This window comes from Halyomorpha halys, unplaced genomic scaffold, assembly GCF_000696795.3.
Source record: "Halyomorpha halys isolate HHAL.00 unplaced genomic scaffold, Hhal_1.1 Scaffold1164.1, whole genome shotgun sequence".
NCBI classification, from domain to species: Eukaryota; Metazoa; Arthropoda; class Insecta; order Hemiptera; family Pentatomidae; genus Halyomorpha; species Halyomorpha halys.
In genome coordinates this window covers 178,333-198,635 of record NW_027115560.1, presented here as the reverse complement: position 1 = coordinate 198,635, position 20,303 = coordinate 178,333, and the positions used below count along the sequence as shown (strand labels likewise).

The 20,303-nt window shown below is 29.4% G+C and overlaps 2 protein-coding genes across 4 annotated transcripts; one reads left to right on the top strand and one right to left on the bottom strand.

Annotated features, from left to right (window-relative positions):
• Window positions 1-2,242: 2,242 nt before the first annotated feature.
• Window positions 2,243-10,424, top strand: LOC106688616 (nuclear cap-binding protein subunit 3). 2 transcript variants are annotated; one of them, XM_014433166.3, is made up of 8 exons: window positions 2,243-2,510; window positions 2,630-2,727; window positions 2,811-3,042; window positions 3,111-3,273; window positions 3,490-3,618; window positions 6,587-6,794; window positions 7,828-8,004; window positions 8,994-10,424. In XM_014433166.3, the coding sequence occupies exons 1-8, from the start codon at window positions 2,403-2,405 to the stop codon at window positions 9,223-9,225; spliced, it is 1,347 nt and encodes a 448-aa protein (XP_014288652.1). In that variant the 5' UTR covers window positions 2,243-2,402; the 3' UTR covers window positions 9,226-10,424. The 2 variants fall into 2 exon arrangements, with proteins under 2 accessions (XP_014288652.1, XP_014288653.1); XM_014433167.3 differs by lacking the exon at window positions 2,630-2,727 and having other exon boundaries at window positions 2,245-2,510; window positions 2,901-3,042.
• A 112-nt stretch (window positions 10,425-10,536) lies between these two features.
• Window positions 10,537-20,082, bottom strand: LOC106688615 (glyoxalase domain-containing protein 4). Of its 2 annotated transcripts, XM_014433164.2 has the most exons (6): window positions 19,344-20,074; window positions 19,220-19,269; window positions 18,486-18,748; window positions 14,920-15,078; window positions 12,806-12,978; window positions 10,537-12,209 (listed from the first exon to the last, which is right to left on the bottom strand). In XM_014433164.2, the coding sequence occupies exons 1-6, from the start codon at window positions 19,455-19,457 to the stop codon at window positions 12,051-12,053; spliced, it is 918 nt and encodes a 305-aa protein (XP_014288650.1). In that variant the 5' UTR covers window positions 19,458-20,074; the 3' UTR covers window positions 10,537-12,050. The 2 variants fall into 2 exon arrangements, with proteins under 2 accessions (XP_014288650.1, XP_014288651.1); XM_014433165.2 differs by lacking the exon at window positions 14,920-15,078 and having other exon boundaries at window positions 19,344-20,082.
• Between the last annotated feature and the right edge of the window lie 221 nt (window positions 20,083-20,303).

Here is a 20,303-nt window from a genome sequence, read left to right as displayed (position 1 = left end):
TAGTTCTATTTATATGATTTTTTGTCATCTACAACCTCCATTGTAAATTTACATTTCCTTTTAATTTCTCTTATCTTTATTCTGTTCCTTATTACAGTAAAAATAGATTAAATCGAATGTTATAGCCGAAAAAAATCAAAAGAAAAAACAAGCATATGGATACCGAAGTTTTTTCCTTCTTTTGTTTACCAAGCATAAAGGTAAAGGAAGATTTCGGTTGCATTCATCAGGTTTTGGAAACACTTAAAATTCCATTTAAGGACGACTACTAAGTAACTAACAATAATTCAGTGGTGGTAATGAGAATCAGAAGTCCAAGAACTTAAATCTCCTAGTTGGACTGGCAGATATTTAAAAAACCAACAGCACACATTAAATGGCCTTAATAGGAAGCAAAACCGTGAGATTATAACAACAAAATAATATATTTTGAAAAGGGATGTGATGGTAATAGGAATCATAAATAAACTCTTCTGAAAATTAACGTTTACGTTGAACTAAAAAAATGTCGGTAAGATAAATCCTTCATAATGAAATACTGCAGTGTTACTACTATTGACATATTTTTGAGAACCATCCTTATAACCTATGAAGTATAAACACTTCTTCCCTTCAGAAGAGAATTCTCCCACTTTTCCCTATAGGTTATGGTCGGGAGAGGTGGCGTTTATTTTAAAAATACTCTATTTTCGGTTAATGCAGTTTCTTTGATTTGATGGTTTCAACTACTCAAAACAACAGGTTTTCAATTGATTTATCTTTTTTTTCAGGAACATAATTTCTCGAGTTGAGGGGAAAATTTGAATAAATGGCATAAAAATACCCTTTATTATTATAATTTTAATGATTCTTTCATCAATAAGTTGGTGAGACAAGTAGAATCGAGTTTTATTGAAAAAAAATACCTATGGCAATTATAATGGATAATTTCAGGTTTTAATGGTTGCCAATCACTGATCTACACTATTATTACTACATTTATTTGATCAACCCTGAAATTCCACTTGCTCAAGACATAAACAAACCCTAGCGGATTCATTTCAATTTAGGTTGGAGCCCAAAATCGCACAAATACTTACGAGTATAAGTAATTCTGAGTAAACAAAGTTAATATTCTCGGCATTCACTCTTAAAAACTGGATATAGTAGCTCCAACACCTTAAGTGTGAAAAATCTGTACAGAAAAGAGAGCTTAGTATGACTCATAACAATTAGTTTCCTTAGCTTAGTTTTGATAGTTCGCGATTGGTAAGATTATCATTAAAACCAAATTTCATGATAATCATCTAACTAAAATCATCAGCTATTTGACCTTTACTAAGCTAACTTGTACGGTTTAGCTCATAGTCGACAACCGGCCTATACCTTAAATTGCATGTGATCATTTAGTCTATGACTGTGGGAGTCCTACTAATACTTCTATATCCGAATAAATAGATGCTCTACTGTAAAAGCTATTTCCAGATTACAGAATCATCATGTGAGCGGATCGAACGAAAAATTGAATCATACATAAAGTTGCTGAATGTTCTAACTCAACTTCATTTGTTCAATAAGGAAAATCACCTACGCTATTTATATCTGATTTTTCATTATGCGATGTTTTCTTATTAGGGTAACATAAGACTGGTTTACCCCTAAGTAATTGTTAGTGAGCTTGTTAGAAACGTTTGTATCAAGTTCCATTGTAATCGGCTGTGTTTTATGGCACTTTATATTTTAAATGCCGTTGTATAGATTGTCACAATTACTTTCTTCTGCCGGAAATATATTATGTCCTTTAGTCTCGTTAATGTCAACAGTATCTCAGTCGGTCTCTCCTGTTTCAATTGTATTCTGTATTATTTTGGAACGAGCTGAAAAGCCGATATGTTTTGAAAGGCCTAAATAAGGAGTCATACAAAACTGTGGGAGGAATTATGATTTTATCATAAATGATTGATAATTTTAGTAATTCTGAAATATTAGTATCATGAACTAAAATGATGATGTATATATATTATTGGTCGTAAGTTAATTTGAAGGATACGGGCTGCGGTCAAGGAGGAATAAAAAATAGTTATCCACTACTACATAGTTAATTACAATTTTTCTTCCTTCTTCAAAAATTAAATGATGATAATCTACAGTTAAATTATTATTTTATAAATACACGACCTTAGAAATATTAATCATCATCAGGATTTATCAAATTATTTATTAACAAAACAAACTTATTAAACAAAATTTATGCTAAGAAGTAGATTTTCAAAAATGCTTTCTCTAGTGTTTTGAAACAATGTTATGTAGTTGCCATTCTGCACATCGAAAAACATAACATAACCTTGGCTTATTGTTCAACTCTTGTTATTCCATTTATTTTAGTTGTGTATTTGTTCCTTCAAGAATTAGGCATCACTGAAATGAGTGCGTTTTCTGAAATGGAAGTATGTGATGATAATTTGGTTAAAGAAAATGAAGAAGTTGAAGATGGAGAACTTGTAGAGGATGATAACAATGTCTCTGATTTAGTGAGTTAACTAAACTCTTAGGCTTGTTGTAAATTACCATTAAATTTTTCACAGCTGTTTTCTCACATTATCATTATAATAGAATCTGTTCTGATAGATGTTTACATGGTTTGTTATAGGAAGATGATAGGCTGATATTAAGAGCTAAAAGATTTGGGTTGACAGAAACAAAGAGTAAAAACAATATGAATCCAAAACTGAAAAAGTTATACCATAGGTTTAAAATTAAGAAGTTTTTAAACTTAGTTGTTTTCATTGTCAGAGTGCAGGATGATGTATAACATTATGCTTAATTTTTAGTATGGGGGTTGATTCAAACACAAGAAAAGAAGCATTACATCTGTATGGAACGGATAGTATGAAAACTCATGATGTATTTGCATATTTTAGTGATTTTTCACCTGCATCTATTGAATGGTTAAGTGATAAGTGCTGTAATGTTGTATGGTTAGAAGAAGAATCTTGTGCAAAAGCATTGGAAAATCTTTCAATCAGGATAAAAGGCCAACTTGAATTTGAAGCAGATAAATCGGTATATTTTAATTTCATATGTTAATACTAAATTTTTTAAAACTGAAATTACTAACTAAATTCTATTAGGATGAAAATGAAGAAACTGTAAATCTTGAAGATATAAGATGTGCTCTTCCTCCAGGAATTTGGCGTAAGGGTCACTCTCACCCTCTTGCTCCAAGTTTGTTCCTCAGATTTGCTACATGTTTTGATAAAAAAGGGACTCAGCCTCAGAATACTCCATTGCCAGGTAGTTACAATTTTTAAATATCTATGGTGCAAGGTAAATATGATATGCTTTACTAACTGTTAAATCATAACTTTGTTTGATTAATTTTTATAGTTACATTTTGTAATAATGAGTTAATTTTCTCCAAATGTACAAATGTTGGAAATGTTTATTAACTTCTGATAATATAGTTATCAATGTAGTTTAATGAATATTATTATTATATGAATGTTTCAGGAGGAAATGGTGTTTATAATAGAAACTTATTCTTGGATGAAGGTGACGAAATTGCTAAAAAACCTAAGCACGATACTGGAAATCCTTGGTCTGATATTGCTCGACAGTGGAGAAATTTTGAAGCCAGAAGTAACAATAGTTTTATTTTCTGAATATACACCGTTCTTCCTTTTTTTACCTTGTTAAAATTAGATTTTAATTTTAGTTCAACTAATATTATAGATTAGAAAATATTGCATATTTCTTATGTTTTACTTTAGGCAGCCTGTAAAGCCTTATGAGACATTTCTGGCCCGAATGCGGTAGTAACATAGGGTCAGATATGTTCTAAATAATAGAATAATTGCTGTTTCTGAAGATGGCACCAGACTACAGGTGCAGGCAGTGACAGGAAACCTTGAGAGGAGCTGCATCTCACTGTTGCTATGGTGCCTAGTTATGGACAGCTTATTGAGAAGACTTGAGGATGCTGGGTTATTCGGTCAGGCATTTGCTGATGATGGACTGATTCTCTTTATAGGAATGTTCATGAGTACTATCATAGAACTAATACAAGTGTGCATGTGATGTTATACAGACTTGGTGCAATGAAATATTGCTTTTAGTAAACTCATCAAAGACTGTGTTGGTTCTATTTACTAGAAAGCAGAAATTAGGTAACTTTTGAACCCCAACTTTCTCTGGTAATCAACCTCAATTAAGTCAAAATGTCAAATACCTCATTTTTAGTTAGGATGCTAAACTTAACTGTGGACCTCATTAGGCAGAACTCAAAAGAAAAACTAGTGCAGCACCTATTGGCTAGTAAGATCCGCTGTTGGCATAACCTGGGATTTCAAGCCAAGGTTTATGTATTAAATTTTTTACACCAATAATAAGACCCAGAATCTACTATGGTAGCATTATATGGTGGACTGCCTTACACAGGGCTTCCCTGTGCGGATGGTCTGTATTGGCATAACAGGGGCATTTCGCACAACACCAACTAAAACAATAGAAATCATGTTCTCTTTAATACCACTCTCCTTATTGGTTAAAGGGGAAGTGTTACTTTCTTACTTAAGAATAAAAGAAAATAGACTGTGGTAAGAGATGGGAAACCGTATTGGTCATTTGACAACAATCTATCTATCTATCAGTAGGCGCTACTACCCTGTGATGGGTCCTGACAACAATCTATCTATCAGTAGGCGCTACAACCCTGTGATGGGTCCTGACAACAATCAAAGTGGTGGAAAGTGAGTTACCAGTATTACAATACTGCTAGATAGAACACCTGCTTTGGACTCCAAAATTAGCTACTTGTACCCAAAGACAGAGGATTGGGTATAAGGCTCCATAGAAACCCCAAGAGATTATCTATCCTGCTTCAATGATGAATCAAGGAAAGATTTGATTGGTCTAACAGGGGCAGGAGTCTATGTCGAAGATTTAGGCATAGAACTAAACTTCCTATTAGGCAAGTACTCAACTTTTTTCAGGCAGAAATATTAGCCATTTTTTCGGCAGCTACCAGTCCTGAAGTCATTAACTGTGAAAAGGCAGACATCACCATCTTTTCATAATCAGTCTGCCCTTCAAGACCTTGAGTCTCCTCTACATAGGTGAGAGAGAGTAAACAGGCATTAGAGTCATTGGCATTGGTGAGCTCCAAGAAATTTAAGTTAGTGTGGATGTCCGATTACTAATAGGAGTTCTTACAGGCTATTGCAGACCTAAAAGACATTTTAATGATAAAGATGAACTTTGAAGAAAATGGTGCAATTACCTATGGAGTTTTCAATCATAATAAATATACTGCTTCTAAAAAAGTTAAGGACAAACTAAAATCCAAATTTTAAGAATCCAGTTTTTGAAGATAGTGGTATTTATTTTGATCATGCAATTTGACCATGTTTGGTGTTGCCTGAAGACTTGTTCAAATGTTTGAGCTAAATTAAATATTGTAAGTTTAAAATTTTTCTTCAAGATCTATTAACCTCAACCTTATTTGAAGATTCTTCAATCAAAATGGTCAAAAACTCACAAGCAACACTATACTTAGTCAAATTACTTGATTACATATGACGAAAATACCTGCTACTTCAATCTGTTTAAAATTTAGATGATGGGATATAAATCATTCAACTGACCTTCTATCATTTTGTTAGTCTGAAATTTTCACATTGTGACTCAAAAATGTAGACAATTGTTAAACATAATTAAAACATTAGAAAGAGTTGCTTACTTTAAATGCAAAAAACTGCAAAATGACTACTGATATAAAACTGTTTACGAAACAAAGATATGTGTTTAATTTTTTTTTAATTATTCCAAGTATTTTAAGTTATTTAATTAAAATAATTTTTATATGAGGAGAAGATGGTTGGTGGTGCGCTCAAAATAAAAATCAAATAAGTTCATGTAACTTATTTAATCGTGCCAACGTTTCGGCTAGAATTTCTAGCCTTTATCAGGGCTAAGAACAGAACAAGATAACCAATGATTATAGAAAATATATACAGAATGACATAAATAATTTTACAGAATGGAATTAATAAAATAAAGTGGAAAATTAAATGTATACATAGGTAATTGAATAAGTAGGTAAAATAACATAATTGAGGAAATAAAATAAAAATGAAGTTATATAATGCAAAGAAATATGAATATATTAGTTATTAATAATTTAAAAATTAAAATTATGAAAAGAAAAAGAAAATTATTTATTTTGTGTCATTCTGTTTATATTTTATTTTCTATATTCATTGGTTGTTATCTTGTTCTGTTCTTAGCCCTGATGAAGGCTAGATATTCTAGCTGAAACATTGGCACAATTAAATAAGTTACATCATCTTATTTGTGTTTTATTTAGACTGCACCCCCAACCATCTTCTCCTGATATAAGTCATCCACAGTCAACTATCTCTCATAATTTTAAAATAATTTTTATTTTTATCAATAAAATATTTAATAAATGAATGTTAGTTTTTAAAATTATGGTATAAAACACCCATTTTATATACTTAAGACAATTTTATAACTTCATTAAATTGTAAATGTATTGTCTAACAAAAAAAAAATTAAATTATTAAACATATTTTATACTAACTTCTAGCCACTGCTGCTGCACCTGTGATTGATGCTAGGGACCTCTTAAGAAATAAAGATGTGAAAAAACCAAAAACAATTACTGAAAGATTGCTTAGGAATGATCTTAAAACTGAAAGTGATTCAAAAGATAATTTACCAACAATACGAAAAATGCAAGCTGATATTGAGGAAAAGAAAATTCTTGAGAGGAATAAATTGAGATCTAATATTAGGTAATGTTCTCATTACTTTATTTCTTGTTAATAATAAGTTTCTGATGATCAGTCTGTTTTTGGTTTGCCTAACTGAATAATGTTATTACCTGACTACTGGGAAGCCAAAAGGAGAGCAATGTATTTAGGAGTATCACATAACTTACTCATTGTATGCGATGTTTTGAATGAGCTACACAATCAATTTTGAACTTGATGTCTCAAATTATTCAGTTATATCCTGTGACTGTTGTGAAACAATTTGAGCTCAAAATACTAAATAAATAATTTATTATATTTCACAACCACCTCAAATGGAAGGGGCGTCAGGAGAATCAACTGCATTGTGCATTAGTATCTATTCACATTTTTACTTGAGGGCCTCATAAACGGTCAATATCATATTGACTGTTTTATGGGTCTATTGTAACAATAATACTGACAAGTGTGCTGTATTACGTTCAATAATATTGATTGTGTAAGGTGAGTTTTAATTTGATTTAATGTAGTCAGTGATGGTTCATAAATATCTTAATGTTTTATAGTCAATCATAACCATGGTTTTGAAATAAATTGTTAACTAAATGTTTAAGAAATGTATTAACCATTACAAAGTGTATTGTTAAGGGTTAGGATATTTTATATATTTGAAGATATTTAACATTTGATGTTAAATATTAAAGTAGGTATAAAAAAATTAATTTACTATTACAATAAATAAACACTACACTTATTTAACTCCCTAGTAATATTGGTTAGGATTGAAAAGGATCTTGAATTTACAATTAAATGTTTAGTGTTATATTACACTTGAAAGACACTAAAGGAACTTTTCCCTTTAACCCACCTGATTGACAGTTGCATTTTAATTAAAACCATCTAGAAGTTGTAATAATTCTATATTGCTTTGATAAAAGAGTAGAGATGTTCTTCAATAAAATGTTGTGCTGAGTCTTGCCTTCTATAATTTCTTTCTTATTGGCTAATGACTCTGAAAAATGCATTTATACTTACTATTACCCTTAAAATGGAATTTTTTATTAAATATTTATAGGAGAGATCGAGAAAGACCCGAACCTGATCTACGAGATCGTCTTGGTCGTAAACGAAAAAGAGATCATTCTGATTATGAAGATGTTGATAGTAATAGTAAATGGAATGATGATGAAAAAGAAGATGTATCACTTAGAATCGAAATTGATAATTCTGGTGATTACTCTGATGAAGAATGGTGAGTTATTGATATATTTTTTTTTCAACAGTGCCTAATACATTAACCGCAGTTACTAACACATCTACCTCAAAGGGTCGTGTGTTTTTAATAATAATTCTGATTTTATTTTATGCTCTTATTTTCAGAAGTCATTCTATTGAAGATGAGCTTATATGCTCACTGATTTATTCTTTGTTCTTTGTAGATTAAATATGATCCGTTTTTCTCTTGTCTTCTAATTTTCTGGATGATTTATTAATCTTCTTACTTCAACCTTTTATACGTAACGAAAACACATTTATAATTATCAACTGCCCACTTCTTATTTTATATTTCATGGTTAATTACTGTTTAAAATTAAATATTGTTCATTTTGTGTTATATTGATCATAGCACTATTTATTACATTATATTTATGTTTATATTGATTGATTTTTGAGAAACCTTTTTTACTAATCATATCTGTATAATGTGTCTGTTTTATAATTTACTACCTGTTTTATATTTTTTGTAATATGCATTGATTTTTCTTGTTCTAGTGTTTTCAGCTATATCTATTATTTCAGTTTTTCAAAATCAAATTGATGATTATTTACAACTAGATATCGGGCTGACGTTAATAATTCTCCCATAAAAGACAAAAAAAACAGGAAACATTGTAAATTACCTTTAAAGAGAAAAAATTTTAAAAAAAATTCTATTATTTTTTTTCATATGCTAAGTAAGCCTATGTTCAATGTTTTCTTTTTAAAATTTAAAAAAATTTCTCCAGCTCTCTTTATTTCGTAATCTATAGTCTTCAAAAGTACAAATGTAGTTTTCAATTTAAGTATTATTATTATTGTAATGATCATATTTTTTTAATATTCACATTTTTTATTAGATTGGTTATTTATAATTATAGAGTGATTGTACATTTGATGGGGCTGTCCATAATGTTTATAATCTTTTTATTGTTATTACACTTTTTTGTTTTTATTTTTGGTTTCATAAGAATAATGTTCTAGGGAGGACTACAAATCACATAAAAGTTCAGACAGCGATGAAATCGTGACTCGACCAAACACAGGAGATTTAAGAAATAAACTTCAAAAGAAAAAGTCTCTTAAAAAACGTGATATTAGTGCTGAATCAGTGTTAAGGACCAGATATATGAAATGTCCTCGGAAGGGAAGCTCATTCTCCCCATTAAGAATTGAAATAGATAATGATAGTTACAACAGAAGTGATGATGACTGAATGAAATATCTTAGTTTATTTTTATTTAATCAGTACAGGATAAAAATCAGTTGTTTGTAAGTTCAAGAAGTGTAAATATTCAGAAGTTATTTGAACTTATTATAGGAAAAACAAAATGTATTTTCTAATCATAAATCTGATTGTTCAACTTGTCTTCTAACTTTTCTTGAACAATTTTTTAATAATTTAAAACCACAAATATTTGTGGGCTACAGTATTTCTTACTTTTATTTACATTTCTTGGTTTAATTATATAATCTACTCATAATTACATTGTCCTGTTTTTTATTTAATCAATGTGTTCTAGCATATGGTACTTACTGGTATTACATTTTAGTTTTCACTAGTGAAACGGTGCTGTGTAACAAATTACAAATTTTTTTATCCTGTTAATTTATACATCCCCTAAATTAATGACAAGTGGGAATAAGTATGTATAATGTAGTTATTTTTCACATGGATGAACACCTTTTATTATACTTAAGATTAATGTATTTACTGTAATACATCTGATTATTATATGGATTATAATTGAAATGGATTGTCAATGGTATGTGAAATTTTGAAAACTTTTTTCAAGCTGAGACCATTTTAGATACTGACTATCTTTGAAATGAATAGTTATTTGTTATACATTTTCCAACAAATGTATTTATAACTAAACAGAAAAAAAATTATAAACATATTTTTATGATAACATTTTATTTTACTACCAAATTTATATCTGTAATTATTAAAATTAAATAAAAACTTATTATTTAAGCTATAAAATAATATTGTAATATGTTAAATAATAGGACATTAAGACTATCCTTAAACAAGATTTTTAAAAAATTTAATATTTTTCTTCGGAGCACTCTTTAATTTTGATTAACTCAGTGCAATGGAATTACTGTAATTTTTATTAATACCAACTAAATGTATTACAAATATATTTTTGCAATATTTGTTTACATGATTAGTTTTTAATGTAAATTTTTCAAAATTGAGGAAATAGCCGAATTTCACCCTGTTCTGGATCACAAAAATGCTTGTAGATTTACAACATAGTATGCTGGAGGGATGTGTTATAACTTATTTCAATGCTCATTGAAAGTGCTAACATTTGATTTTTACATTTTAAAATCGGCAATTTAGCAAAATTTAAGTTAAAAGAATTACTCATGTAAAAAAATAAAATATATTTGTAATAATCTTCATTATTTAATTTATTTCCAAGGATTCAAAATTTTTCTGTTTTTGTTTTCTATTTAATAAAAAACCCTCACAACTTTGTATCTCTTAATTTAATTCTGATCATCTAGACCAATCTACAATTATATTAAAAAATAAATATAAGCACTTTTGTAGTATGAAGGATAGGGACAGGTAGAAGGAAGTCTACTAATAGGTATTATTAAAAAATTAAAACCGTATATGTCAATAATAAATTTTACTAAATATTTTTTTCAGATTGTCTGAAAATAAATAATAAAAAATGATATTATAGAAATCTAGATAAATCAGTTTTAGGGAAAATGTAAAATGAATAATAATTAAGATTATAACATAGCAATGAAAAATAATTAGTTTTTCTCAATCAATGTAATGATTTTTATCAATAAATATAACATAATTGTGAATTATTAAAACTTAACAATAAATGTATATGTTGGTATATCTGACATTTTCTTATATGATTGTAGATTGGATAGGTGTCTGAAGTTAAGAAGCGAGTTTTTTTTTCCTTAAAGAAGAAAACAAAAATTGCAACCTATTTAGTTAGCATTACTAATATACAAAAAATCAAGATAATCTAAGGTTTAAACCTTTTGGTGATTTCGTATGGAACACCTCAAAACAATATATAAAGATACATTGTTTTTTTTACATTTTTTGTTACTATCTCTATTATTTGGAGATTGTGACATGTCATATATCAACCAATAAACTCACTATAAGTGTCTGTTTCAAACATAAGATAAGTAAGGCTACCATTATTTTATTTTTTTTTAATATAAATGGATAACCAGTTAAAAGAAATGAAAAAAAAAGGATTATTGACTACTATTCATTAGTCAGGTATTTAGGTATATTGTTTAGATCAATCATATAATATATAAATATATATATAATGAATAAGTTATTAATAAAATAATACATCACTTCAAAAAATTTCATGCAAAACAAAAATAAATTTTCATCAGAACAATTCCTATTTACCTCAATATAAACCTGGGTAATGAAAGGATGATTAAATTTCCTCTTATTGGCTTCACTTTCTCTTTGAAGAAGAGTAGGGTATGCCATCTCATGCTAACTATGTATAATAGGATGATACTTTTATCCGATAGTTTTAATTCAATGTATGATAATGTTGATATGTAAGTTTGAGTGTTAAAAGCTGATGGTTGAGAATAATTGGGAGTAACCAGGTAGTAGTATGTATACTTGGTATAGTATAACAAATCCTATTCCATAAAAGTTTTTTTAATATTTAATATAACTTTAGTGCCAAGAGAAGGAACTAATAATAGACTCAACTCATAACCTTAAAAATTTAAACAGACAAATCAAAAAATTTAAATTGTGTTCCTTGTAATTAGCCAAAACTGGAGAGAGTAGGATAGTGAAAAATTAGAGTTACAAAGGGGCATAATTAAAAAAGAGATTGTGCCATTATGCTTGAGAAAGCATAAAATATTATATGTTGTTTCCTGAAAATGGCATTTTTTGAGTCTTGTTTTTTAAAATTCTGAATGAAAATGATACATCATTTTATCAGCATAGATTGTAAATATGTATTTCATAATAAGAGTTATTAGTAATATTGTTCATTATTGATATCATAGTTTCTTGGAAATTTTTGGATGAATTTCTGTATTTCGTTTTACATTCTTTTCAAACTTCTTCATACTGTAGTGTAAAAAAGCTTCTCCTAATGGATCATAACGTGATATAATCCTAAAACTTTCTTCATCAAGAAAACAAATTTCATGGCAATCCTAATAAGAAAAAATCACATAAGATTAAAAAAGTTCCTATTATATTACAGTTTTTTTCTTTTATAAACTATAAATAATCAATAAAAGATCATAAAGTTTATCAAAAATATATTTTATTTATTTATTAATTTTTTTCCTTTTATGGTAACTCAAAAGACAGTTTATTTTTTGATATTACAAACATTTTCCATACCTTTAAAGGTATAGTACACAAGCTTATGACAAAAATTGATAATAGAAATGGCAGAAAAGTAATTTTATATTGTAATAACTGGTGAAATGCACCAATTACCAAACAATGAAGTAAGTGTGAAGGTTTTAATCTATGCAAAAACAACCTCTTAGGAATTAGTTTCCAGATTACTAGTAAGCATTACCTAAGCTAATTGTTAGATTAGGAGTTTAGTGAACCACAAAAATACCAGAATGAGTCATCCATGTTCCTTATATGTAGTTGTATGTTTATGTTATATTTTTACTTTTATATGTTATACTTTGAAATGTGTGTATTTATCACATGGACCATAGTTTCAAGAAGAAACCAGTATGTTTTTAAGTTCTATGTATGTTGAAAATCAATTTAAATGCATACTTACACTATCAGCTAGGAAAAGGAGATTTACTGTTTTATTTTCAGAAATTTCAACACATTTTAAAGGAGCTATTATTGTACGATTAGTATCCCTTGATGAAGTCTCAATATCTTGCAAATCCCTGAGTGGTATAGAAAGCACAATTTTACCCTTTCCTGAACCATGGCTAATAGGTTCTGCAAAAAAAAGTAATGAAATAACTATGATTATTTTTTTCATTACTCCATCACAGCTTGTTCTAATGTCTATATATAGGGAGGAATGTCCATCATATTATAATCTTTCCACTTCCTTACTCCTAATCTAACCATATCTCAATAAGAAGACACATTTTTTGTTAAGTTTATTGATTCTCTATTTGTTGTTACCAGTTGATATGATGTTGATGGAAGAGTATGCTTCCAAGTATTTAAGTAGTGTATTTAAATGGCAACTGCCCTCCCCCTCTAAAAGTAAAAAAACCAAACATTAATTTAATATTTTTTTTTCAAGCAACAATAACTAATAAAGCACTAAGACAATTATATATAATTTTCTTAAAATGTTGGTTTATTCGCCTTTTCCGTGCTTAAATTTCACTACCGATTGACTATTGCTTGCCTCCCCTCCACGTTTTAATCCTAGATATGACCATGTATAATTAATTGAGTTATGTATTTATTGATGTGTCACCTGTTGGATAATTTATTTGTGGATATGTGGCAACACTGTCTCGACCACGTTTCATGTATAACCTTACGCATTATATATACGTGTTAGTCTCTTCTATTGTTCCGTTTCGTGTTGTTACTATGTTAAATAAATATTGTCATAACTCCATGACCTGTGTTATCCTTTGCCCTAAACTATAGAATCTTAGATTCAACATAACCATGACTTTTTTAGTTTCCTCGACTGGTTGAAAAAATTGCAATTGTGTTGGTTTGGGGAATCCTTACTAGACATTGAAAACGGAAATGATTTTGCTCTCTAAGTTTGTTCGGTTTGTCCGCAAATTGTCAAAAATCATAACTAATTGTTTGCGGTTTGTTGGTGATTTATGGCTTTAAATAGTAAAAGTAGTAAAATTTAATTTTCTATCACAATCCGTAAAAAACAAACAACAAAAAAAACATCTTATTGAAAATATCTATAGTGGAAACACGATGTATAAGAAATTACTTATCATTTCACAAATAGAAACAAAAATGTTATAGTCCGTTTACTATGAAAGCAATATCATAAAGGAACAACTTTGGAATATTAAATCCACAAATTTGCATGCATAAGGGAGGTTTCACGTGAGTCATGCTGGATTTACACGTTTACCACTTGCCGTAAATTCAAGACTTGTATAAATACCTTGCCTGGTAAACGAAATACGCAACAAACGTTGAAATCCACACGCTTATTTTGTTCTTTCGACTTTTGTCGGCTATTACATTTAATTTACATTATATATGTAAAAAGGAACAAAATAAAGATGGAAACTGAAAGAAAACGTAAATATCTACTAATAAACATTCATAGAAACAGTGCTACATAACCAATAAATTCAACTATCGTTCTTGAATTGTTATTTGTAATTTATCTACCCAAACATAGAATGTCTTTGTAAACTTATATTTGTGCTGTGTTATATAAAAAAATGAACCGTTTAAGTTAATTGACAAGATTAAAAAAAGTACACCGAATTTGCTAGAATTTTAAAATATACAATCTTAAACTGGAGTTAATTATTGAATCCAAAGACGGGAAATTCTTTAATTAATTAAAATACGGAAAGCATAAATATTAATCTGTTGGCAGTTCTAAAACAATGCAAACTGAACACCATCGTGTCTTTGCAGCGTTGTTAAGTGGATTGGCCAAATTATGAGGTTTAGTGGTGGAAAATAGGTCATAAGATAGATAGTACATAATGTTCTGAATGGAGGACGATGGATAAACAGGGAAGATGGAGGAATGAGGTGGGGCAGATCTTCGGCAACTGAAGGTCTCTGTCACTCAGGCAAGAAATGGAGTAAAAGTTGTATCGGCTAACAGTAGAACACCTATTATACAGACAAAAGTACGCTATCTTATATTTGAGCATCACTAGTAATAATAAATAAATAAAGTATAAATCATAATCATACCTTTCTTATAACAAATCACCAGATAGGGTTGGTTTGATCCGTATGAAAGAACTATTTTACTGTATCTATAGCTTATGAGCCCAATTCCACAAAGTTGTATCCAGTAATTAGCGCTTGTAGCGATATGTGTTGAATTCAGACTTAAGTTTATAACAGGATCTGTTAAAAAGTTAAAATAATGTGTTTTTAAAAATATTTTTTATTAGGGATATTTTTGGGCGTAGCTATTGACATGGCTAAAATGATTCCTGTGACACCTTTGTCCAAAAGAAAGGCTATTGTTTAAAAATAATATTTATTTATGATAAACTTGGATTTACTAATTTTGTATTTGACCATTCGATTTTATATTTGACGTATTAAAAATTCCTTGCATTTTATAATTATATAAATTTTAAAATCATATCTTTTTGTTAAATTTCTTAAGAAACTTTCTACACTAGTTATTACTCAAGTCAATAAATGTCAAAAAAGAACACCACTATTTTTAAGAATGTTCATATTTTTTTCTCTCACCTTTTCTAGTTTTCGAGATATTCGATCTCTAAAATCCAGAAAATTGATTTTCATCTCTTAAATTAAAACATCACTCCTTTATCATTACTCGTGCAGGCTTTGGCTGCCACATGTTGATTCAAATTAGTGTTTTCGACTAATCTTGTCACTGACGTATAAATCATTCTACATTTCGTTTTATTTATCGTCGGTTGGTATTTATGTGTAATCTTGAGGGAATTTAATATTGTGTACTGAATTTCGTGATCTGTACAAAATAGTAATTTGGTTATTACCGTAATACATAACTCCATAGGTATTATGTAATACGTAGTATAGGAAGGGTGTACGGGCCATTCTCCAACTTTGGTCTTGTTTCAGTTATAGAGGTTTTAAAGAACCATTGACCTCCTGAATGTTGATAGTTTTATTTATATATCATTTCCTACATTGAGGTCAACATTTCCTTCCTACTTTAAGCTTATAATCATCAATTGTAATCTAGTTACAAAAAAATGTATAATGCTCGGGCATACTTTGTGGCAAGGCTAGGGAATGATGATATTCCCTAGCCTTGCCACAAAGTTGAGGCTGAGACTTTATAAGTCTATGATATCAGTTTGATTGGTAGTAAACCTAAAAAAATGGCTGTCATCTTTTCAACTCTACCTCAAGTATTGTTATAAAATATAATTTGAATTTTAGATCGAACACATCAATTACTATAACACATCTTACAACTGGCATACGGTTTATACAACTCCTTAGCGCGTTCATAAAATGCCCTCCAATATACCCTTATTACAAAGGACAATTATCAGCCTAAAAGGTGATTAAGAAAATAAGAAAACAGGACGCAGAAAGCCTTTGTTTCTTTCTGTAACCTTTCCACTTTGTTTCATGATGTAAAAGAGATGAAAAATGTGGTAGTCACTTGCAAGTACTTAAAAAAAAATCAATACCGATAAGATGTAAATATTGTATATTTCAGAACTTTTCTACATACATGCTTGAGGAACACCAGCGGACTGAGAGAAGAGGGGCGGACAGGAACCATTGTGGTTTACTTGAAATAATCTATCGATGAGAAAGTATGTAGAAGGTAGCAATTTACGGAGTTTGTAAACCAGTCCCGGGTGCCAAACACGATCAAAAGCTTGTCAACCATAGCTTACCAAACATTGAAAAAGACTCCCGCGCAGTACATTCAGGGCTCCAAAGAAGACGAGATAACGTCAACCACACGATGGCATTGCTGGATAGTGGAGTGGGATTTTTCTTAGTATTTTTTTTCTTAAAGTCATGAGAATATTTTTCCTAAGTCAGTTCATCTATATCAAATAAAATAGAATTAAAAGCTTTTATTAGTCACCTTAGATCCTGCTTAAGGATATGATGTTAAAAAGAATTTTTGTATATGAAATTGGATATTATGTTCTATGTTGGCTTTTATTATCATAACAGATTTGATAGCAGTGAAATAGTGGACAGGCTAAAAGAATTTCAAAGCACAACAACCTTCTATAAATAAATGATATCACAAAAACTATTTATTAAGCGTATGCCTGCTTCAGGATATTATGAAGGAGCATTATCTGAAGTTCATAAAATTAAAAGAAAAACTGAATTTTTTAAAAAAAATGATTGCTAAATAGCAGTAAATTTGGAAAATGGTCCATATTCTGAATTTTTATAAAGTAAGTAGTGGTGGTGTTTGTATAAATAATCATGAGATTCATATTTTACGCTAAATTGCTATTAATTTTGACCAATATGCAAAAATAAAATAATCTACAATTTAGACCTAACTCCTTTCAGTCGATATTTTGTAAGTGAAGGTTTTGGAGTTAAAAAATAATAAGGGAAAATAAATTTTTCAAAAATGTTGGATTTTAGTTGGTAAGAATCTCAAAAACTAAAAAAGATACGAAAAAAAAAATAATTTATTGATTTTTCAAGGAAATGTGGTCAGCTTTGAAAACATTCATCCATCCTGTACGACGTACCGTTTTCGGGATATATCTTAAAAACTGAAAAGAGGGCTTTTCCTCCCATTTTATGAATGGTGTTGGAAGAGTGGAGAGAGACTTTTAGTATGTTAAACATCTCCCCGTCCCCCATGTAGCCTTAACGGATTCCCGAAGTCAAATTCTTGTCCCTTCTCCATGTCTTCTACAACCCCTTCGTTAAATGGACGACATTGTATAGCAAAATAATTGTCTAGTGATTTTAGAAAAATTAAATTATCAGTAACATACACATAGTTATGTTCCTAGTTGAATGAAATTGAAAAAGGATCTTCCTTACTTTATGATTTTATTAAATCGTTCCTTCTTCTTCTCGGTAGTGATGAAATTAAAATGATTATTTATGTAGCTTAATAATAACTTATTTATGTAGCTTAAAGATCCAATCTTCTCATCATCTTTCACTTTTATCTTTGCCCTATATTAATGTAGGTAATTTGACCAATTTCAACTCCTCCAGTTTGATTTAAAACCATCACTAAGGCTCTCTGCACAATAGGTAGGACGGACTCGAAGCGAAGTAGATTCGTGCAGAACGGGAGAAACGATTGTCTCGCGTGAAGTGAATGAGTTGTAAACGATGTTCAAATCATTTAAATATACTTTTGTTTGTGAATTTCTTTGCAAAATATGTTTTGTTGGCATTTACATATACAGCGTACCATTATAATCTGACATCTGAACCTGTGTTCTTTGTTTTTACGGGAATTTATGTGGCAGCTTTATATATTTTTATAAAATTATAGTTATTATAATAATGATTATAATCAAACATATATTTTTCTTCCATATCACTAGAGAGGTCCATCATTGAAATGATTAGAAGTATTAAGTTTTATCCTTGGTTGAAGACTGCTATAGTTCATACTTACTGATCGATAGGTCTACTTTCTACGTATTCTATAAAAAATCTTATAAAACCACTTTGGGTTTCTTTTATATCTATATAAATTTCTAATTTGAACATGATATAAATATTTTTATATTGTATTTTATAATTATAAACTATAAGAAGATTACTAATGTTCTCATATTGTGACTAACCTTTATCCATCGGTTGAGGTTCATCTATTAGGAAAAAATTATAGCCATCTGGAGATTCAATACAATGAAAGTGTCCCTTTAATTTCATAGGCCATTTTAATGCATGTGCCCTGGCTATAGATTCTCGAGATATGATTGTAATTCCTTCGTAAGCATTTCCTATGTCATAAGAGCTTACTTCCGAGTTCCATACTAATTCCACAGCGAAATATTTGTCCTCGGGTCCATAACCAAATAATGTTTTGCTCCAAAGGGCCGATGGTCTATAAAATACATCCAATTGTAGGAACATTAGTTCTAGTGAACGACAATTCGAACTGCTACAAATCTTTAGTGTATTTGGTTTAACTCCATACTTGAAATTAAGAAACAGAAAAAAAATCAGGGGTAATCAATAAAAAGAAAAAAGCGTGGTACAGCTCAAAATGCCTTTTACTCAATGTCGTATTTAAATTTTAGGGCTTCCAGGCTCTAACTGCTTAGCGAGATACTGGAAATAACCTTCACCTCTTCGACAGTTATCAAGAAATAATACATATTTATATTATACATAATTAAATTATTGGAAATATATTTATTTCGTTATACAAATTTTATTATATCGTAATTGAGTAGTTTTAAAGTGTTTTATAAATTAGATTAGCTAAATATCTCGGAGTATCGATTATATCAATAGGATTATCGCTTTGAAAAGTCCATTTCATAATTTCAAGAAACTACCTTTGATAACTTACCTTTTGTTTGATGGTGACCGTTCTTTTCGGTACTCTTCATGTCTCAGCACCTTATAAACATAACTGATTTTTTAAGCCTAAACTAAAGGCAGAATAAACTTTAATATTAAATAGTATTGAATACCTTCATGCCTAGAATCTCTTGGAAAAATTTTAAATTCTTGGGTCTATCTACAATTTTAAAAATATAATGTAAAAGTTGACAAGAATACTTCCTTGGTTTAATCGGTGCTTCCATAGTTAAAATAATATAAAATCCTAAACAGACACTATATCAGCTGGAAGATTAATTTTTTTTTTAAATGTTGATCAAAATATTGTACTCAATGCATAATTTGAATTCTTTTGGTTCCTTAATACCTAAGTGAAATAAGCTTTGTATTCTTAAAGAAAGTGAATTTTATTTTTATCTGAGATTTAAACTTTCTTCTCATTTTACAATTTAGACATCTAGAAACAAATCTGGTTTGGTGTCAGTAAGTAGTTAAAGCGATGCGAACCACAGTGAGCAAAATTACTGATCTATCTGTCCAAAAACAAGTTCCTCTTCTCCTTAAATTTAATACCCCATTTATTCATAACATAGCCTCTGTGGTTGCTAATAATATTAAGAGCTGCCTGAATAAATTTTGTTAAATTAAAACATATGTGGAATTGAATGATGACCCATACTGGAGCAAATGTGCTAATGTACATGTATTTGTGCAGATCATACAATGAGCTCAGTTTGAATTTGTGTTACAAAGTGAATTGTCATCAAAATCGTCATAAGCAGCAAAGGAAAAGCCTTCTTTAAAGCAACTGAGTTTAAAAACAGAATACCTAAAATAAAAATTCAGTGGTTAAAATTTTGCAACTAAAATATAAAGAATTACTTTCTTTCCCAGCATAATGTGGGATCTTCAATTGTGAAAAAAAAGTATCTTTTTGACACCATCCATAGTTTTTTTCAGGTTGAATTGGGTTTTTTCAGTCTTATTTCATATCATAGGTGAGATTTGGCCTAAGGTTTTTTTACCAAATTCATGTCCATGGTTGTGAGAAGAGAAATTGTTGACTAATAGAGAGAGACAGAGTGAAGTCA